We start from the raw sequence: 18,902 nt of genomic DNA, 5'->3' as shown, positions 1-18,902 counted from the left end.
GTTATAATGCTTAACATATGAAAATGGTTTCTCTGTAAATGTATTTAGTTTCACTGGCATAACACATTTTTAAGCTCTCACCATTCTCTAAGGCTTCAGAGTCAGGAACTTCACTCTTATCCGTTTGGTGCTGAGAGGTTGTGGAGGTGAACTCAATATTTCCAGTGTTTAAAATAGCTGCCAAGATTCTGTAGACAGAAGCCACCTCCTAGGCAGAAAAGGACACTTACGGTAAACAGAAATGACAAATATATTTTTTTTTTCAGCATTTAAATGTTTAATAGCCCTAATGTGTAGGATAATAAAATTGTGATTGTATTACAATTTAGTACATGCATTTATCGTTACTGCACAATGTTTTTTGTCATGAATGATCCTGTCTAAAACAGGGTAATACAAATAGACTTTTCAAACATTTAACCACATATGGTGTGTAGGCAAGTGGTGTGTAAAGGGTAATTTATTGCTATTGACAGAGAAAATCATTCATTCATTAATTTCTCTACATATAGGTTATCCTGTATAGGACTGCAGGGGCCTATATACCAGGGTGTTCAGGACACAGGCGTACACACAGACACACACACACACACAGGGGGGGGCTGTAGGGAACTAGAGTACTCAGTTTGGAAGTTTGAAAACCTCCAAAATACATAGAGAACATGCAAACTCCATGCACACACCAGAGGCAAGATTTGAACCCCCAGAGAAAATCATAAGTGAAAAAACTTTATTTTTCCCCTTTGTAAAAAAGTTCTTTTTGATTTTGAACAAAGTATAGACTTATTAAGAACGGCTGTGCAAGATTTCTGCATGGTTGTCTTTTTCTTATTATACTATGCTTCAAAAATAAATTTTTAATGGGACAAGAATAAAGTTTTTGATGCTGAGAAATCCAACAACTGAAGTTCTTTCTTCACATTTCATATTTGTCTGTCACGCATTGGAACCTTACTGATATAATCCTACTTAGTAACAGTTAAGAAATATACCCTACATCCCCAAATACTCTCTGAAAAGTACCAAGAAACAAAACTCACAAAACTCTATTTAGGTCTCAGCTGATAGCACAAAGATATGAGTACTGGTTTTGGGAACTGAAAGCTCTCTAAAACTCTAAAAGAGAGACATACTGTTAATCATTCTACATTCATTAGAACATTAACATTAAAACTTCCAGATGGCATATGTTTGCATGGTCCGAGTTTTGCAGTGAAAAGCTTCATACAGTACACCATTTACACACTCAGGTTTGTGCATATGGTGCTAAATGTTAACAACTTAGGATACCACACCTCTTCTGAAAACCCTATGATGCGGAAGCAGTCCTGAATGGCATCAAACTGGTCTTTGTATAGTTTGCTGGACACAATGTCCTGCATCACTTTGCCATTTGCACTGTCAATGTATCTGAAAAGAAAAAAACAAAAAATCATGCACTCAACCTCCTATGTAATTTTCCGAACATGAAAATGGTGTAGAAACAATAAATGTCTGATCAGAGTCTCAAACCTTGGAGCTGTTTTCTCAGGCAACCTGTATTTCTTCAGACTGTCTTGGTGATAAAGACCAGCATATATGTAATAAAATATGTGGAAATTTTTTTCCCCTCTGCAAAAAAAAAAAAAAGAAAAGAAATAGGAACATCATTAGAATCACAACATTAAACTGAGAACACTACATAGAACAATCTAAGTGTTGAACACTAGCAGGGAAATACTAAACCCTTTCTACGCCAGCATTAGGGTTAGAATTAACTATGTGCCATAGCATGATGATGAGTACGTCTCTCACATAGCCTGTTTGATGACTCGTGATTTCTCCAGCAGGTACTCAAAGATCTTAGCACCCATGACAGCGCCAGTGGGTGTAAACTTCATCTCCAGGTACTTCCCAAAGCGACTGGAGTTATCATTAATAGCTGTGCATGCGTTACCAAATGCCTCTACCAGAGGATTCACCTGCAGGATCTTTTCTCGAAGTGTGCGGTTGTTAGCCTGCAAAAGAAACAACATCCACAGACAGTGACTATTATACAGTTCAGTTCAGTCATTAATGAGGAGGATTTCTGACTATTATACATATGACATAAAATGTAACCATAACTTAGGGGGGAATCTGTGGGCCTAACACATACACATACTGTAAATCAGAAACAACCTATGAAATCTGAAATCAGTATATCTGTAAAATATAAAGAACATTTCAACCTTATTGAAATCTTGTTCATACAAAAATGAGTGTGTCTTATACCTTTCCCAGAAAAGTGAGATGTTGGACGATGAGGTGAGCACTCTCCGTTTTGCCTGCTCCACTTTCCCCACTGATGATTATACACTAAGAGAAAAAAGACACAATCTGTCTCACAGCAAACTTGAAGGTTTAATCATGATGCATCAAAGGCATTAAGATACTAACAAACCTTTTACTTTGTCATCTCCATAATTATTGCAACATTTTAAGAGAACAAACAAAATTGATGTTTAAAATAAAATAGAAAGTAATTACACATTTTAATAAAAAAAAGCTATGGTTAAACTATCATTAAAACCTGCTGTCTGAATTACACAAAAGCCAAATCCACAAAATATGAACAAGCGTGATATTAAAATGTCGTTCATAACAATAAATAAATAAAAATAAATAAATAGTAAAAATCTGTGTTCAACATTACAGCAATCTTAGGGTTTAGGGCTATTGTCATTTCAAGGCTTGGTTTGAACTAAGGGTGTTTCCAAAACATTAAAAGCTGCCAAAGATGTTGTATTGAAAGAAAACATCAGGAAGGCATTGGGTCATGCACAAATCATAGAATGCTCCTTACTTAGGCACTTTCATCCAAGTAATTTTTGTACTTGCCATACATATTTTGCTGTCCTACATATCGCATAATCCTGTGTGTCAGACACTCTGTAATCTGAGAAAGAGCAACCTACAGTATGGACAAATTAGATTTTTTCAATTATTATTTCTAGCCAGAAATATTCTGCCTGGCCAAACCAAATTCCTCCCACAGTATTTTGTTTAACTGCCTTCAGCTTTGGTGACCAACTCCTGTGTGAAAATGATTCCTCATGGTCCCAGTAAATTAAGGAACATAGGCAGGCGTTTTAATTTCTTTGCCACATAATGTTAGCCTAGACCTTAGACCAAACCAGCTGAAGCAACCCCAGTTCATAACACCAGCTCTGAGGCTTGTATAGTGGCCAAGTGATTAAAAAATAGGGTCATGACCTTTTTCCACTTCTCCAAAGTCCAAATGTAAAATTTTATTTCAATATACAGTGGAACCTCGGATTGCGTCTAACACAGTTTGCGAGTGTTCCGAGCAAAGATTTTTATAAAATTTTGGCTTGAAAAATTACCAAGTCTTGGTTTACGAGTACGTGTGTGTGCGTAAAACATTTTATTTTGTGCCTGTATGAGTTTGTGTACAGCACGCGTGTAAATCATGTGATTTATTATAAAAAAAAAATATGTTAAAGGTAAAGTGCAGGTTAATTTTTAATTTGAGTTTCGATTGTTTCTTATGGGAAAATTTGATTTGGTTTACGAGTGTTTTAGAATACAAGCCCGATTCCGGAACAAATTATGCTCATAATCCAAGGATCCACTGTATTACATGAATATACAGTCTGGAAAATCATTTTAAGTGTCTTATTTGCTAAAACAACTTCTCTTTCTAAAATCTTAGAGTGCCAAAACAAATACATAAAATAGTCCAAATACCTCTTTTAACTCATTATGATTGCAAAAGTGGGTTAATAACTTCTGTTAACCGTTCATTAATAATTCTAATAGTTCTGGAGTTGATTGTAGACTGGTATGAAACCCTACAGGGTAATACCTGGTCTTTGCAGAATGTTACCATCCCCTGGTAAGCAGCGTCAGCAGTGGCAAATATATGAGGAGGATTATCTGAGCACTTTGCTCCATGATACAGCTGAGAGAACTATACCAAACAAGTGAAAGACAAAACCTTTTACATTAAGTACTCACTATTTCACAATTTTCTTATTTGTATTATAATAATAAAAGAGATGTAAGGAAGTTCAATGAAGTCATCTCTATATTAAGCATGCTGTGTCAGGACCTGTGGTGAGTAAATTTTCAAAGGCTGGAATGGGTTGAGAGCGATGAGAATGTCTCCAACATAGGTGTATATTTGCAGTTCTTGATAGCGCCTCTGAAGATGTGTGATTATAGTTTCCTGTGAAAAGCAAATTAAAAACTGCATATTACAAATCACAAAATATGCACTACAGCCAACTTATTCAAATATTTCTCCATGAGGGCCACGTCCCAGTTTTTTAAGAAAATGCAAACAGAAGCAAAAAAAACAATTTGTTTTAAATCGCAGTGTGATTATCATTACAGACATTATTTTTAACCTGATGGATTAAGCACATTGTGAAGGTGCTGTATCAGTGTATCCTTCACATACTTCATGCACAGGCCAAAATTTTACTAATTACTTTGATATCTGCTAATATCCAAGTTCCCATCTGCCATATTTATATGCTCATCTGCTCATACGCAATGTTGTATAAATATAATTTTCCATCTCACCAGCACCCTCCCCGCAATGAATGAAATGCACCACTAGAATTACAGTATATAATATTATAGCAACATTAGTTGCTATGTTTAAGTGCTAAGAAATTAGCAAAGCATATATTTAAGGGGACTAAAAAATAAATGATTATTAAGTATATTAGGTATAAGATCAATCACACCTCATCTAAAGCCTCCAGGTTCACCAGGTCATCATCAGGAAAACTCTCAATCAGTAGTGTTTTTCGTGTATTGATCCGTTCATGCCTATAAAAGATGGGATACAATTAACAATTCAATTGTAGTTACAAAATGCAATTCATGTGTAGCCCTGTAAGGGTATGTACAGCTAAAAAAAAATTTTTTTTAAATATTTTCCCTATTTAAAAAAATTGAAATTCAAAATGTTGAACTTTGTGTTAATTAAGAGTGCTCGCGCCTAAATCGGCAAACAATGCTGTTGATAATCAGGGCAAAAGGTCATAACATTTAGCGGGTACAAAAAATAAGGACCAATTCCTTAAAATACCATGATTTAGAGGAAAAGTGGGTAAGGAGTGACTGATTGTGAACTGAGTTAATGTTTAAGGACAACAATCAGCTGTGTGTGGTTACTAAGGGAGCTAACCATAAGAGCACGTGTCGATAGACTGACCTGCTTGCATGCTGAAGCCATGCCATTCTTTTAACCATTGGGTTTAATTAGCATCTTATCTTAGGTCAGACTTGGTGTTAAAATGTATTTTGTTTTCCATTTAGTGAGAATGTAATTGTTAAAATACAGTGGTGTGTAGAGTTTAAAGCAAGTTTGTGGGATATTTAATATCTATAATTCATATTGAGTTCAGTGAGACAGTTATATATACAGTGTCAATGCTGGGGCAGTGTAAATACAGTAAGTGAACATAGAATCGCCATCCTCATAACTTTCAATATTGTGTTCGTCAATTGCTGTCGTGAATCTGTTAAAGCAGTATAAAGTGATTTTTGTCTGTTTGTCTATTGTTTAGGTTTGATAGCAGAAGATCTGTGTCATGTAACGTATGGTTAAGATGTGTGTTTAGAGAATTGGGCGTATAGTGAGATGTGCTTTATGTAATCACAGGTAAGGAAGTGAGGAGGACGAAGCAGAAATGCTTCAAAAAGGAATGTAAAATGTGAACACTTACAATTTAAACAATGAGCTACAAAACAAATATTTTAAATATCTTTTACACTATTATTAAATCTATCTAGTATTTTCTATTATAAGATTGTAAGACTGTAGTCATCAAAATAAAAAGATTCAACAGAATCTGTAGAATTTCTACACTTCTTTTCAGCCCAGGAATACACTTGGTCTACTGGCAGACCTTTTCAGTTTCTCTTCTCAGTTTCGTTAATCAAGTCAATAACCAGCTGGACAGTTAAAGGTTACAGTTTTCTACAATTCTCAAGGGCCAGTAGTGAAATGTTATCTGGAAAAAGGTTTAACAATCAACAGTGCTCATTACAGTGAGATACTTATTGAAGAAATGAAGCCTAAACTGCTAATACAGCAGTGCATTCATGGGATGAATACAAAAGCTTGTTGATGGATGGACAAAGTGTATTTGTAATGTTGTATTTGTCTTATTTAAAATGTAATTAAAAAAAATTCTACAGCCAAATAAGTTTTGCAGATAGTGTGTATGCATATGTATACATACTGTATATGTACATACACACACCTGCCTCAGTGACAATTTTTTTTTGTTTTCCGGCTGTATGCACAAGCCCTGTTTTAAGATTTCTATATGAATAATGATTTGATTTTAGTTTTTAGATTTCACACACACAGGAAAAATTTGACACACCTTCTTATTTAATGCCTTTTCTGTATTTTTATTGTTTTCAACATTGTATATTAATACTGAAGACATTGAAATTATGACAGAACAAACATGGAATTACATAATCAATAAAAAAGTGTTAAATTACCAATATGTTTTATATTTTTACATTTTCCACATTTTGCTTTGATTAAAGTTTTGTACACACTTAGCATTCCCCTTAATCAGCCTCTTGACCTACAGTAGTCACCTAAAATGGTTTTCCAACAATCTTAAAGGAATTCCTAGAGGTCCTGAGTACTTGGCTGCTTCCCATCACTCTCCAGTCTAATTCGTCCCAAGCCATCTTAGTGGTTTTAGATCTGGTAAGTGTGGAGGACAGGTCATCTGATGCAGCACTCCATCACTCTTCTTCTTGGACAAATAGCTCTTAAATTACCTAGAGGGGTGTTTGGGGTCATTGTCCTGTTGGAAAACAAATGATGGTCTTGCTAAGTTCAGATCAGATGGATGACGTGGCACTGCAAAATGCTGTGGTAGCAATGCTGGTTACGTGTGCCTTCAATTTTGTCAGGGTCACCAGCAAAGCACCCCGACATCATCGCACACCTTCTCCTCTATGCTTCACAGTGGGAACCACTCATTCAGGAACCATCTATTTACCCTTTCAAAGATTAACAAGGACTTGGTGGTTCAAATCTCAAATCTCAAATTTGGACCCATCAAACCAAAGGACAGTTCTTAACTGATCTAATGTTCATTCCTTATGTTTCTTGGCGCAAGCAAAACATTTTTTCTTGTTGCTCTTCAAAATTAATGGTTTCTTTGCAGCTGTGAAGAGTGCATTTTGAAATATGTCTTCCGCTTGAACTTCAAGAAGAATTTATGTGGGCACTAATCTGTGGAGACACTGAAGGAGAAGCTGTGTCCATACTTTTAAATTGTACTATATATACTGTATATGTATATACTGTATTATTGCGTATTTTTGATAAATATCTCCAACATTTGCAATAATCTTTGAAAAGTTGATATTGAGATGGGTTTGCTATTTACTGTATGCTTTGTAAAGCTTTCATAGAGGCTCTAATCTGAGCTGCTGTTAATTGGTGATTTTTGAGGCTGGTAACTTCTTCAGCAGAGGTAAGTTTTGGTTTTTCTTCCCTAGGAAGGGGTTCATGAAAGCCAGTTTCATCATAGTGCTTTAGGGTTTTTTAAAAACATTTCCAGAACAGCTGACATTCATGTCTTAAAATATCAACTGACTTAATTGTGTAATTCCCTTGTGTCCTAGGGTTTAGAAATGTCCAATATTGTTCTAGTATATAGAAAATAAATCAAATAAATAAAAAAATCATTGAATTAGAAGGTGTTTCCAAACATTTGACTGGTACTGTACACACAAACCCAATAGTGGAGAGACCTGAAATGCCTTAGCACTGATTCTTCTCATCTAACTTAGTTGAGCTTCAAGCTTCAACAATTCTACCAAATATAATGAAAGAAACTACCAAAGTAAAGGTGTCAAGCTTGTAGCATCATTCATACACACTTGAGGCTGTCACTGCTGCCAAAGGTGCTTTAACTAAGTACCAAGTGATGGGTCTGATTACTTATGTACTGTAAATGGGATACTTCAGTCTTTTATTTGAATAAAATGTTTTAATAACTTGTTTTTATTTTTGTGCATAGAATGATGAAAGTATTTTAATCCTTTTAAGATGAGTGTGAAACATAAAAAATGTGCAACATAGTATATGTCCTGTGTAAGCTACACCTTTACATCTACACTTTCGTCTCCTGCACATTGTACCAGTGACTTCAGACTACAGCCCAGCATGTGTGTGTGTCCGCATTATTGTGTTCATGTGCTTGTCAACTATCCTTTATCTCCCTAATCTGTTCTCTGACTTCAGTATTCTGGCAGGGCTAAGACTTTTCTTTTACAAGCCTATAATCTTATTAGGTCCTTTCGCTGGCCATCATTCTATCTGTCTCTTTCACACTCTCTGGAGGGATAAAAGCAAAATGTTCTCATAACATAGGAAAAAGTGGCCATGTGCACTGTGTCTTTGGGGCAATATTACTTAGACTGGCTCTTTCAAACTGAAGCAAATGCTCTTTGCAAAATCCTTAGGTGATTTATATATTTATATTTCTGTTTTGATTAAACAAAGATAGCATGCAGTACATCAGTTTCCAAAAAAAAAAAGTAACAATGATTCTTGATCACATACAACCAACAAATACTGTATCTAATGCACAAGTAGCAGTTGTTGATATTCAGCTCATCACTCATTAAATCTCCTGTGGGTGTCTAGTAGAAACTGAGATTAATGCTATATACTAGATGGTTGTAAAATACACATAAAGACTATATCTTTACATTCTCTTCACTCAAACACTGTACTGGTCTATTACTGGTAATCAGTGTCTCAGAATCATATAGCATTCTGCCCCCTTTTGGCTAAAAAAAAAAACACCACCAGCTGAAGAATGCTTAACATTCAATATTTGGATTAGAGATAAAGATGACATATATTGCAATTATGTAAAACGAAAAGCATACCTTGGAAAAAGTCATTTGATAACTTAATAGTCATAACCCAAAGTATTTAATAATCTATACATTTTTATAAAGGCTCTAAAAGAATGCATGCATAGTATTTTAAGGCATTCCATCTAACCCCGGGTTAATATCTAAAAAGAGAAGACATACTTGGTCCTTGTCCTTGTCCTGGAGCTGCCAGCCTGTTGGTTCTGTATAAGAGCTGAGAGCTGTTTCCGGAGTACAGGATCTTTGCCATGAGCCTGCTTAATAAACGGGTGTTCCAGCAGGTGGGTGACTGAAGGACGTGCCTCGAAATCTTTTATCAAGCACCTGGAACATTTTTTTTAAAAAGTGGGGAAAAATATAAAAAGAAAAGAAAAGTTGTATAAATTGGTACTGGTCATGTTTTACAGAAATTTGAATTAAAGACAAACACTTTACAAGATCTACTAAGTCACCTGTGCATCGTGCTGTGGCCCAAGTCAGATCTATACTGGAGCAAGATAGTGGTCCATAGAACAAAATAAGACACACTCCCTCTATCCCTCATAAACACAGTGGGGGGAGGAAGGGGGGGGGGGAAGCCAGTCTTATCCACTCTCTCCAGTCCTGCTCTTTTGGTAAAGCAGGCAGCAGGCTGAACTGTTGACTTACTAACCTTTCGGCTATCACTTTACAGTAATAATCATTGACCTGTATGCACAGCACCAGATAACCTCCTGGACAATGTACAGCTCTGCCTGTGCACAATACGCAATCATATTTCACACTAGTGACACGCCGCTTATGATGTTTGAAGATACACAGTGTTGTTATATCATGTTTGGTAAGAAGCTGTTCCTATGGTTATCATACAGTATGTAGCAGGAGTTCTTAAAGTTGTGCAGCCAGTGATGCTTTTCACTACAGTATATATGTAAAAAGATACTACAGACCTTCTATGTTCAGTCTTTTACTCTTGAATTTTGAAATTTCCATTCAAACTACAGTATGCATTTATTAAATATGAATGTTTTGTGGTGTTTTTTTCAGGCATGTCTTAAACATATTCAATTAAAATAACCAGGCAAATAAACTAATAAATGAAGGAATTTAAAAAATAAATACATTAACTTTAATAATGGAGTGCTATTATTTACTAACTTTTTACTATTAACAGTAAAAATTTACATAAAAATGCAGACCCCTTTGCTAGGACTTTCATTTGAGAAGCATAGATTTAGATGACAAATACAAGAGAAACAAGAGTAAATTAATAACTCTTATATGTAGGCAAATATATACTAAGCAGTTCTGCTATGGTGCAGTCACCATATTTAGTATGACTACGTCACTCAGTGATCTACAGCAGCATAGTAATGTTCTAAAGAAAGACAAATCACAGGCATCTAAATCACACTGAAATTTCGCTCGACACCATCACCCTTCCTGGATGTGCCATTAGAACGTTACAGCTCCACCATTAGTGCTGCGGCCCTAACAGCAGGGCCGCGCTGATATGGAAGAGCAAAGCTTTTTCAAGGCACAATTACTGACACTGCCGATGCATTTATTAGCCAAGAACAACACACTACTACAATCAAAAGAGGGAGGTGTCCAATAAACAGCCTGCACCACCTGATAACATTATCTGCCTTCCTCTAACTAAAGCTCTGCACACAAACATTGACTGATCCCCATTTTTCCATAATTTATGGGTTTTGAGATAGAAGGTGTTATACTTAAAAAGCCACTTTTGAAGAAGAATCGCATTTAAGACAGCAGACAACACAACAGAAAATGTCTTTTTTTTCTCAGGCAACTGATTTATTTTTTCAATAAGGTTTTCTTTGTAATTGTGCACATAACTCTGTAAGCAGTTTTTTGTTGTTTACCTTGGAATTGAAAATCAATAGAAAATTAAGGAGAAGCAGGAGAAACTTTCAAAATTAAAATGTTTGATACAAGGATGATGCTTGTTGATTTTCCTGCATGATTTTTAAAGTAGGAAATTGAAAGACTGGACAAAAGAATTAAAAAGCACAATTCGTTGCACTTCCAATTATTAATATGGCACATTAGAGTTTGCTCTTAATTCATCAGTGCTGGAGGATAGACCTGCCTGACAAATTCATAAAAATACAAATTAGTCAATTTTCTCCTGCTGTGTGCACAAGCTCTGTTATAAGATTTTCACATTAATAATGATTTGATTTCAGTTTTTCAATTTCTCACACATCTCTCTCTCTCTCGCTCGCTTGCTCACACACAAAAGCATATATATTTTGGCGAGACCACTATGAATGCTGGATATCCCCAAATGCCTTACACATATAGTAATATTCATAACTCTTCTTGCCATGATATATCGTGAAAACTATAAAATCGTTCTGCCGTGAAAATGGTTTACATTTATAACACAGCGTTATCAGCAACTGAGATATTAGTAATTGAGAAGGTAATATATAATTCCCTTGCTGCTATATAACTAATGAATAGATTAATTTTACATTTGCATATAGTCAATTGGCAGATGATTTCATCCAAAATAAATGAAAAATGAGACAATAAATCCTTATTTACATACTGAATGTATTGTGTACCATTTACAGTATGCACTTTACATACAGTATGTACTATTCTTTTTCTTATTATTCTTAATAATAATAATAATAATAATAATAATAATAATAATAATAATAATAATAATAATTATAATAATAATAGTAAAGATATTACAGTTGCTGCTGCTGCTTTTGTTAAGTAAAACAACAACAACAATAATAATAAAAACTTTACATTTCTTATAACTTAGGGTCATTTGAAATTTTGCATTTGCCTTATTAATTGAGGAAAACATTCACAAAAAAAAACATTAGCCACCAAGACCAATTTGTCTTTTGAATGCAAGGCTCCCAAAAGTATAATTAACAAATCCAACTTGATTTATTTTTAGTGAACTTCTTAAACACAGTCCATAGTTCTCTTACACCTCTTAATAATTTAGAAGAGCCACAGTGAAGGACGTATAGGAACATCTAAAAAGGTCTCAGAGAATACTCACTGAGCAATGAAGTGACTGAAGCTCCTGCACCACTGATCCGCATGGCGAAGTGTAGGAGATGGGTTTCTGGACATGACATAAATTAACAAATGAACAAACAAACAAGCAAATAGTAAGAAAGGGAGAGAAAGAGATAAATAACAGTGCAGCCACATCGCCTCATTTTCTTTATATAAAAGAATAAATCAAAATGTTCTATAAAATTAAATGTAGAAGAACAGGAAATTGTTCAGTGAAGGTGCCATGAGGATACAGTCTAGACAAATCATAGCCTCTGGGTGACATACTGATTAACACCCCCCCCCCAAAAAAAAATTTACATCTCATCATGCTTTAGTGTGGCCTCATTTTTACAGTACTGTACAATTTGACATTCTGCTATATCTTTGGCAGGCTTCTCAGAATCAGACACACACACACGCGGGCAGGCAGACAGTTCACATATTGTAATTGTAAAGTTGATATGGTGTATGTAAGGAGATATTTATTAATAAGACATTAAGAGCTTTGGAAGATGTCCAGTGTCAGCACTTTGTGAGAGATATTTAGTTTTACGAGGTAGGAAGTCTTCAAGATAGAGGACTTTGCCCTTTCCAGGATCTCAGGAACATAAAATGCATGGGTTTCCCCTCAGAGAGAGAGAGAGAGAGAGAGAGAGAGAGAGAGAGAGAGAGAGAGAGAGAGAGAGAACGGACAACGGTCTATAGCTGCCATAAATAATAACAGAAACTAAATTGTGTTATGGAATGTCATTCTGCAACATTTTTAAGTTTAAGTGATGCTGAGATGTTGATCATTCATGCTTTACTTAAAAAAAAAAAAAAAAAAAAAAAATCACATGCCAGCACTTTTATTATTTAAAAGAAATTAGAAATACAGTTCACCAAATCAACATGTTTTTCATTTTTAATCTTGAATAAGGACCCAGGTTAACAAACAGAATGGTAAAATCAGTCAGTCTCACTAGATATGTTGCTCAGTAAATCTGTTTTCCTCATACACTGAATGTAATCATATGTAATCAGTGTAATCAGAATATCCACAAAGCACCTGCACCCCAGCTGGAATGGAAATGTTCTCCCTTTTAATTTTTAAGGGACATTAAATTCTGCTTGAGATGGAGAAATACATTTCAGTTACAACTGTAAGTTTTTAGAACTACAGTACATCCAGTAAAACAATGATAAGGTCGCCCAGACTGTATTTAACTCTTACAACTATCACACATTTATTGAATTATGAACAGTCAATGTTGATTTAAATCAGCAATGTGGCATTGTGCCATAGAAAGATAATTAGAATGATTTGGGAAGCAGACCTGTAAGTGCTCGAGTACTAGAGGCTGACTTTGGGTGTGGGCCAGGCCTGAAGCGCTCCACTGGAAGATGACAAATGAGCCAAAGTGCTCGGAGTCGGTCACACAGCATCTGCCACAGTGTGGCCAAGTTACAAGAGCAAATAATTTTCCTGTCAGCACCCTGATCATGGCTCCATCCATCAGCAGGCAAACATTCAGGGGCAAGCCAGGTGATGTACCAGCTCTGCCAGGCTCTGGTGTTGTATCCAGATGCAGATAGAATGTGAAGCGGAAGCATGAAGAGTGAGAGTGAGAGTAAAAACCCTAGCAATAATGACTGAGTCACAAGCAACTCTCAAAAATTTGGACTAGGATGAGGCTAACAACCCAGCTGAAATGTTGGAAGACTGAAAGGAAAAAACAATAATACATCATTAATCTGTACCTGAGACTAATTAGACCCATAGGACTCGAGAAGATTGACATTTCTGGATACTATTTCAACATGCTTAATTGCCAGACAGAGATCAAATCTCTTATTTTCTCCCACAACATTTCCCATAGCCTATAATGGTGCTATTCAATACCCTGTGCTACTTTAACACTGATTGAAGTCTTGACTACATCCAGGTTGCTGTACAGGTTTAAGGGAAGACGCACTACTTAAAGACACATCTTCTCGCTCTTTCATCATAAACTATCTGTGAGAACAAAGCAGTCAGGCATATATAAGTGAAAACCCTGTTAAGCACCGTTTTCCTTTTTTTTTTCTACCAGTAATCTGTCATCCTCGGCTGCTCTAAGTCACCCCGTCCTTTGATAGAAATGCAGACAGACAGTTCTCTCTGAAGAACAGATCAAAGGAGAATAACTGACTCCTTCAACGCAAACTATAATGCGAGCCCGCAGCGATGCTCTCGCCTTGATGTTGCGCTGCCATGGCGAGCTGCTTCTACATAACAAAGTCAAGTCAGTGTGGCTGATGGCGCTGCTCAACATCCTTATTGTGCTGTGTAAATTCCGCCAAGGCTTCTCCCCTCGCCGCCTGTTTGTGAGACAGCGTGTAAACAGGAGCAGTTTGTTCTAATCAAGGTGCAGAGCTGCTAAATGCATGTCAAAGAGCGCGCTGCCAAACCCACATGCCGTCAGCAACGGGGCTCAAAGCATCAGTTAGTTACACTCCGGATGACAAGCCGAAGACACAAAAAAAAGCACACAAATACTCACACACACACACACACCGTTGAAAGACAGTACACTTACTGTCATAAAACAAATTAAATAAAAAAAATAAATAAATCAAAGCTACACTTGGCATGAGGAACGAGCCTGAAAAGAGGAGAAACTTCCCATCAAAAGCCGGTTTAGTTTAGTCTTTGAATATGTTTTTATGTGATATAAATGAACACCCATATAAACATACACTAATGGAAACTGCTTCTCATCCTTCATGATACGTGTCATTTCAGCTACCTCTACATAGTTTACCAGTATGCAAACCAAGTAGCTCATGCATAAAAATAATATAAAAATAAAGTTGGAAAAATAAGAATTTTTGCAAAAATCAAAAATATACACTATATATATATATATATATATATATATATGAAGCATCTACACAATAATTTGTGTAATACACCTACCAAAAACACATTTATGAATTTCTTTTTATTAATTATTATAATTTATAAATTATTTAAAAAAGAGAACTACCAAAACAGACACACAAACAAAACTGAAACAGAAAGTCTAGCTCTGTCCCGAGCTGTACATGACATAGGAGCTAGCAGACATTTTGTCAATAGTAATCTGCCACATAAAAAGGGCTGTGCAATTTTTCAGAACTACCGAGCAACCCGGGTGGCTCTTTAGTGATTATTTCTGAGAAAAGCTTTGAGCAGGACACAAACTAAAAATAGATTATAGGTTGTTGTGCTGAAACAGTCTATATAAATATGAAGTGTGGTTTCAGTCTGTGTAATGACAAAGCAGCCTGCTAACAGTACAGTATATTTTGAACTTTACTCTTTTGTGACATATTATATATTCATTATGGCTAAATTTCACATTAGCCATTACTACTAACATACAGCAGTATATGTCCTAATATTGATTAACATTATGTTAAATATTCAAATAACTAATGATGAAATCATTTTATTAGTTAGATTTTCTGACTAATATGGAATAATACTGTACAATGCATTACAAAATCTTTGGACTATTCATACAGTTAATTTTGTTTCAATTCATCTTCTAGATATACAAATGTTTCTGTGCACATTTTAAAGTTTTACCTGCTCAAAAACATATGGGTTTAACCTCATGAGGGGTTTGGTTAACTGATCAGATGGGGTGAATTGGGGAAACTATTAAATCCTGCCATGTAGGAGGACAAAGCCTGGACAATCCAGAACTAAATCAAAATTAACTTACGACTCAGTACATCATCTTTATGCCTGAGGAGGTGATAGCGTAGAGGATGCATACCGCTGCTGTAAATAATGTTTAAATATCATCATGACCACGGATAGCTGCAATGAATTATTCTGTTAATGGTTTTTACTTTTATGTCTTTTAGTATCTCCATTATTCTCACTTGAGATAAGCACTGGCTCTCCCATATAACACCGTCAACACTGAGGAGATGGAAACAGTCAGATGTTTTAAATTTAATATTTCCGCCAGACTGTGACAGTCTAAGAGAGAATGTATATTATATAAAGGAATAATATATAAAGGCAATCGGAGCAAAAACAATGCAAAATAGGTGGAACATTCTATATAATATATAGATATAAACAGTTTGAGATATAAGATACTTCTTTGCATTAGGGGGTAAAACAAGGTTGTTGTTCCAAATAAGGCAAACCAAGAGAGAATATTTTGTGCATGATTTCTTTGGGTCATAAGTGTGTTAAAAAACATAAATGCCAAAAAAAGTGTAAAAATTGTGTCAAAAATATTTTTGAAGCTCATGAGGAACATTGCAGCATTGCAAGAAATGCAGTTTACCGCATCATCAGCCTCCTGCACTACCAGTTTCAGTTTCACTTCAGTAATTGATGACTCCCTGGTACAGTACAGGTACAGTATGCCTTGTTTAATGTCCATTCGTGCATCAACAGTGGTTACACAACAGTACCCCCACACGGCACCACAGCACTGTTAAGTACATAATATGGTGTTCGCACAAGTTCCAAGTCCCTTATTAGTCCTTATTAGGGGTCAGGGGTAGCTCAGTGGTTAATGCATTAGACTACGGTTTGGAAGATCCCAGGTTTAAACCCCACAACCACCAAGTTGCCACTGTTGGGCCCTTGAGCAAGGCCCTTAACCCTCAACTGCTCAGATGTATAATGAGATAAAAAAAAAATGTAAGTCGCTCTGGATAAGAGCGTCTGCCAAATGCCCAAATGTAAATATAGTCTATTTAACAGACCTTATCACTGTCAGTAGGTAACCACATCCCAGTAATTAATGACTGCTGGGGTAACTACAAGGGGCAACCACCAGTTTGGAAAAATGAAGCCATACTGTAGATGCTCAATTACATTGAGATCTCGAAAAATGTGGAGGCCAGATTAACAACCTTGAGCTCTTTTCTTGCTTAGCTCTATACACAGCAGTGTGAGGTACATTGGGTGTTCTGATTCTTTTTAACCTTGGCCACCATTGACTATTTTTTTGCAATTTGTGCTTTATTGGCTTTTCTGTGGTATCGGATCAGACAGGCCTGCCTTTGTTCCCTACAGATGAGCCTTGGCCATTTGTATATTTATGATTTGTATATTTGTAAGATTTGACACTAATATATGCATATACTATGATGCGCTATTAGAATAATATTCTATATATCATCCAAATTATAGAATTGTATTTTTAGCTTAAATAGATTATTGTTATAAATATTTTATTTAGATGCCACTGAGGACTACAGTTCAGAAGGTTCAGAAGGTTCCAGGTTCAAATACCACGACCACCAAGTTGTCCCTGTTGGGCCCTTGAGCAAGGCCCTTAACCCTCAACTGCTCAGATGTATAATGAGATAAAAATGTAAGTCGCTCTAGATAAGGGCGTCTGCTAAATGTAAATGTATGACCTTCCTGATCAAAACTTTATGGCTCAGCCACTTAAAACCACAGATATTCTTAAGCCTTATGGCATCTATTAATGCACGCTCTGCATAACTTGTGTCTAAATCTATATAAAAAAAAATTTTAAAGCCAGGCACAAGTTTTGACAGATTTTGTTTGGCTCGACAGTGCAGTGTCTAAGTAAGAATAATAAATTGATTTAACTGAGCGTTATAAAAATCCAGAGAGGATCTGCTTATTACTATAAATGACTATGAATTTCATTTCACAGCAGGACAGAGGAAATAAATAGTGTCATGTTACAGTGTCATGTCAATGAATAGTGTCAGTAACTAATGTGTTAGAATTTGACATGGTGACATTTTAAAGATTATATTCAGTCAATCTGTAACCTAGGTGTGACTCAATGCGCCACAGTCACAGATGTCCTCCATTATGAAGGGACACGCCTCCTACTGACAGAATAAAGTCTCCACACACCCACTCATAATATCAATGTCCGAGGCCAGTGCAGTAAGGGAGCGTGTGTAACCACGACAGATGATATGTTAACGGAATCATTTCACAATTCAGTGCACACCACCACCCCCCCTACCCCCCCACACACACACTCATACACAGCTACCCCTATTTATTCAGACATGGCCTTGCTAAAGCTTCATATGTCAATGATTTGTGTGTCTCAACCAGATATCTGTTCTCATTTCAATAAATCTTAAGAAAAAGAGGATAACGAGAGAGCAGGACAGACGGAGATAGCAGCAAATGAACAGCTACACGTTTTTAGCACCATATGCCAGGTTTCCTTTTAAATTATTTACCTTTTGTCTCATAACGTCCATCATATCATAATTAGTGTTACTTAGAATAACCGGATTACTGGGACATCTGCTGCTAGCCCATGACATCACCAACTGCATGGGCTATCATAACATCTGCTAGGCCGTTCACGTGTTTGGATGTAGTACAGACTGAAGGTGTGTGTAAGGTTAGCATCACGCTAACAGTTAAGGGCCCTCCTCTCGTGTGGGCTTGTTGAGCGACAGATAACATTGTGCAGGAAGCCTCAGTGTCAGCCTCATCTCAATGAGAAAAGAAGAGGCTAATCACACATGCAAATTGCAATCAGAGGGTGCAGGCACACAGTATTGTGTGAGATAATCATGTGATTGTACAGCTGACAGAAGGTCAAACGCTTTTACCATCAAAGCATTCAAATAATCATTAACCAGAACAATGGGTAGGGACAGATTTCCTTCTTTTTTTTTTTCTTCTTTTTTTTTAAGCTCAAAAACCTCAAGCTAAATTTATTTGACATCAGCACAAATGCTAAAAAATGAAAATCTTTCACAAATATAAATAAACAAATCTCAAATCTCCCTTTAACCCAGGATAAAGAATATATTTTGAAAAAAGATTTTTAGGTTAAAAACACAAGTATTTAATCACCAGCAGACGGCTTAGACAGAATCCTCTACAGGGACGTTTTATAAGAACAGGGCTTTCTATCCACGCAGCTGTCACTCCATCCCACCCTCTCAGTTCTCCC

At 36.0% G+C, this 18,902-nt stretch overlaps 1 protein-coding gene across 4 annotated transcripts in view; it reads right to left on the bottom strand.

Annotated features, from left to right (window-relative positions):
• Positions 1–18,902, bottom strand: part of myo3b (myosin IIIB) — an 89,108-nt gene that overhangs the window by 47,925 nt on the left and 22,281 nt on the right. For all 4 annotated transcript variants that reach the window (XM_053496648.1, XM_053496649.1, XM_053496650.1 and 1 more), the window contains 10 exons: positions 11,960–12,025; positions 9,085–9,246; positions 4,737–4,821; positions 4,094–4,210; positions 3,848–3,952; positions 2,254–2,337; positions 1,795–1,997; positions 1,513–1,611; positions 1,296–1,410; positions 82–208 (listed from right to left, as the gene is read on the bottom strand). In XM_053496648.1, the coding sequence (XP_053352623.1) occupies positions 82–208; positions 1,296–1,410; positions 1,513–1,611; positions 1,795–1,997; positions 2,254–2,337; positions 3,848–3,952; positions 4,094–4,210; positions 4,737–4,821; positions 9,085–9,246; positions 11,960–12,025 (1,163 nt within the window). The remainder of the gene's footprint in view (positions 1–81; positions 209–1,295; positions 1,411–1,512; positions 1,612–1,794; positions 1,998–2,253; positions 2,338–3,847; positions 3,953–4,093; positions 4,211–4,736; positions 4,822–9,084; positions 9,247–11,959; positions 12,026–18,902) is intronic.

This window comes from Clarias gariepinus, chromosome 5, assembly GCF_024256425.1.
Source record: "Clarias gariepinus isolate MV-2021 ecotype Netherlands chromosome 5, CGAR_prim_01v2, whole genome shotgun sequence".
Lineage (NCBI taxonomy): Eukaryota > Metazoa > Chordata > Actinopteri > Siluriformes > Clariidae > Clarias > Clarias gariepinus.
This window is presented reverse-complemented; position numbering and strand designations above follow the sequence as displayed.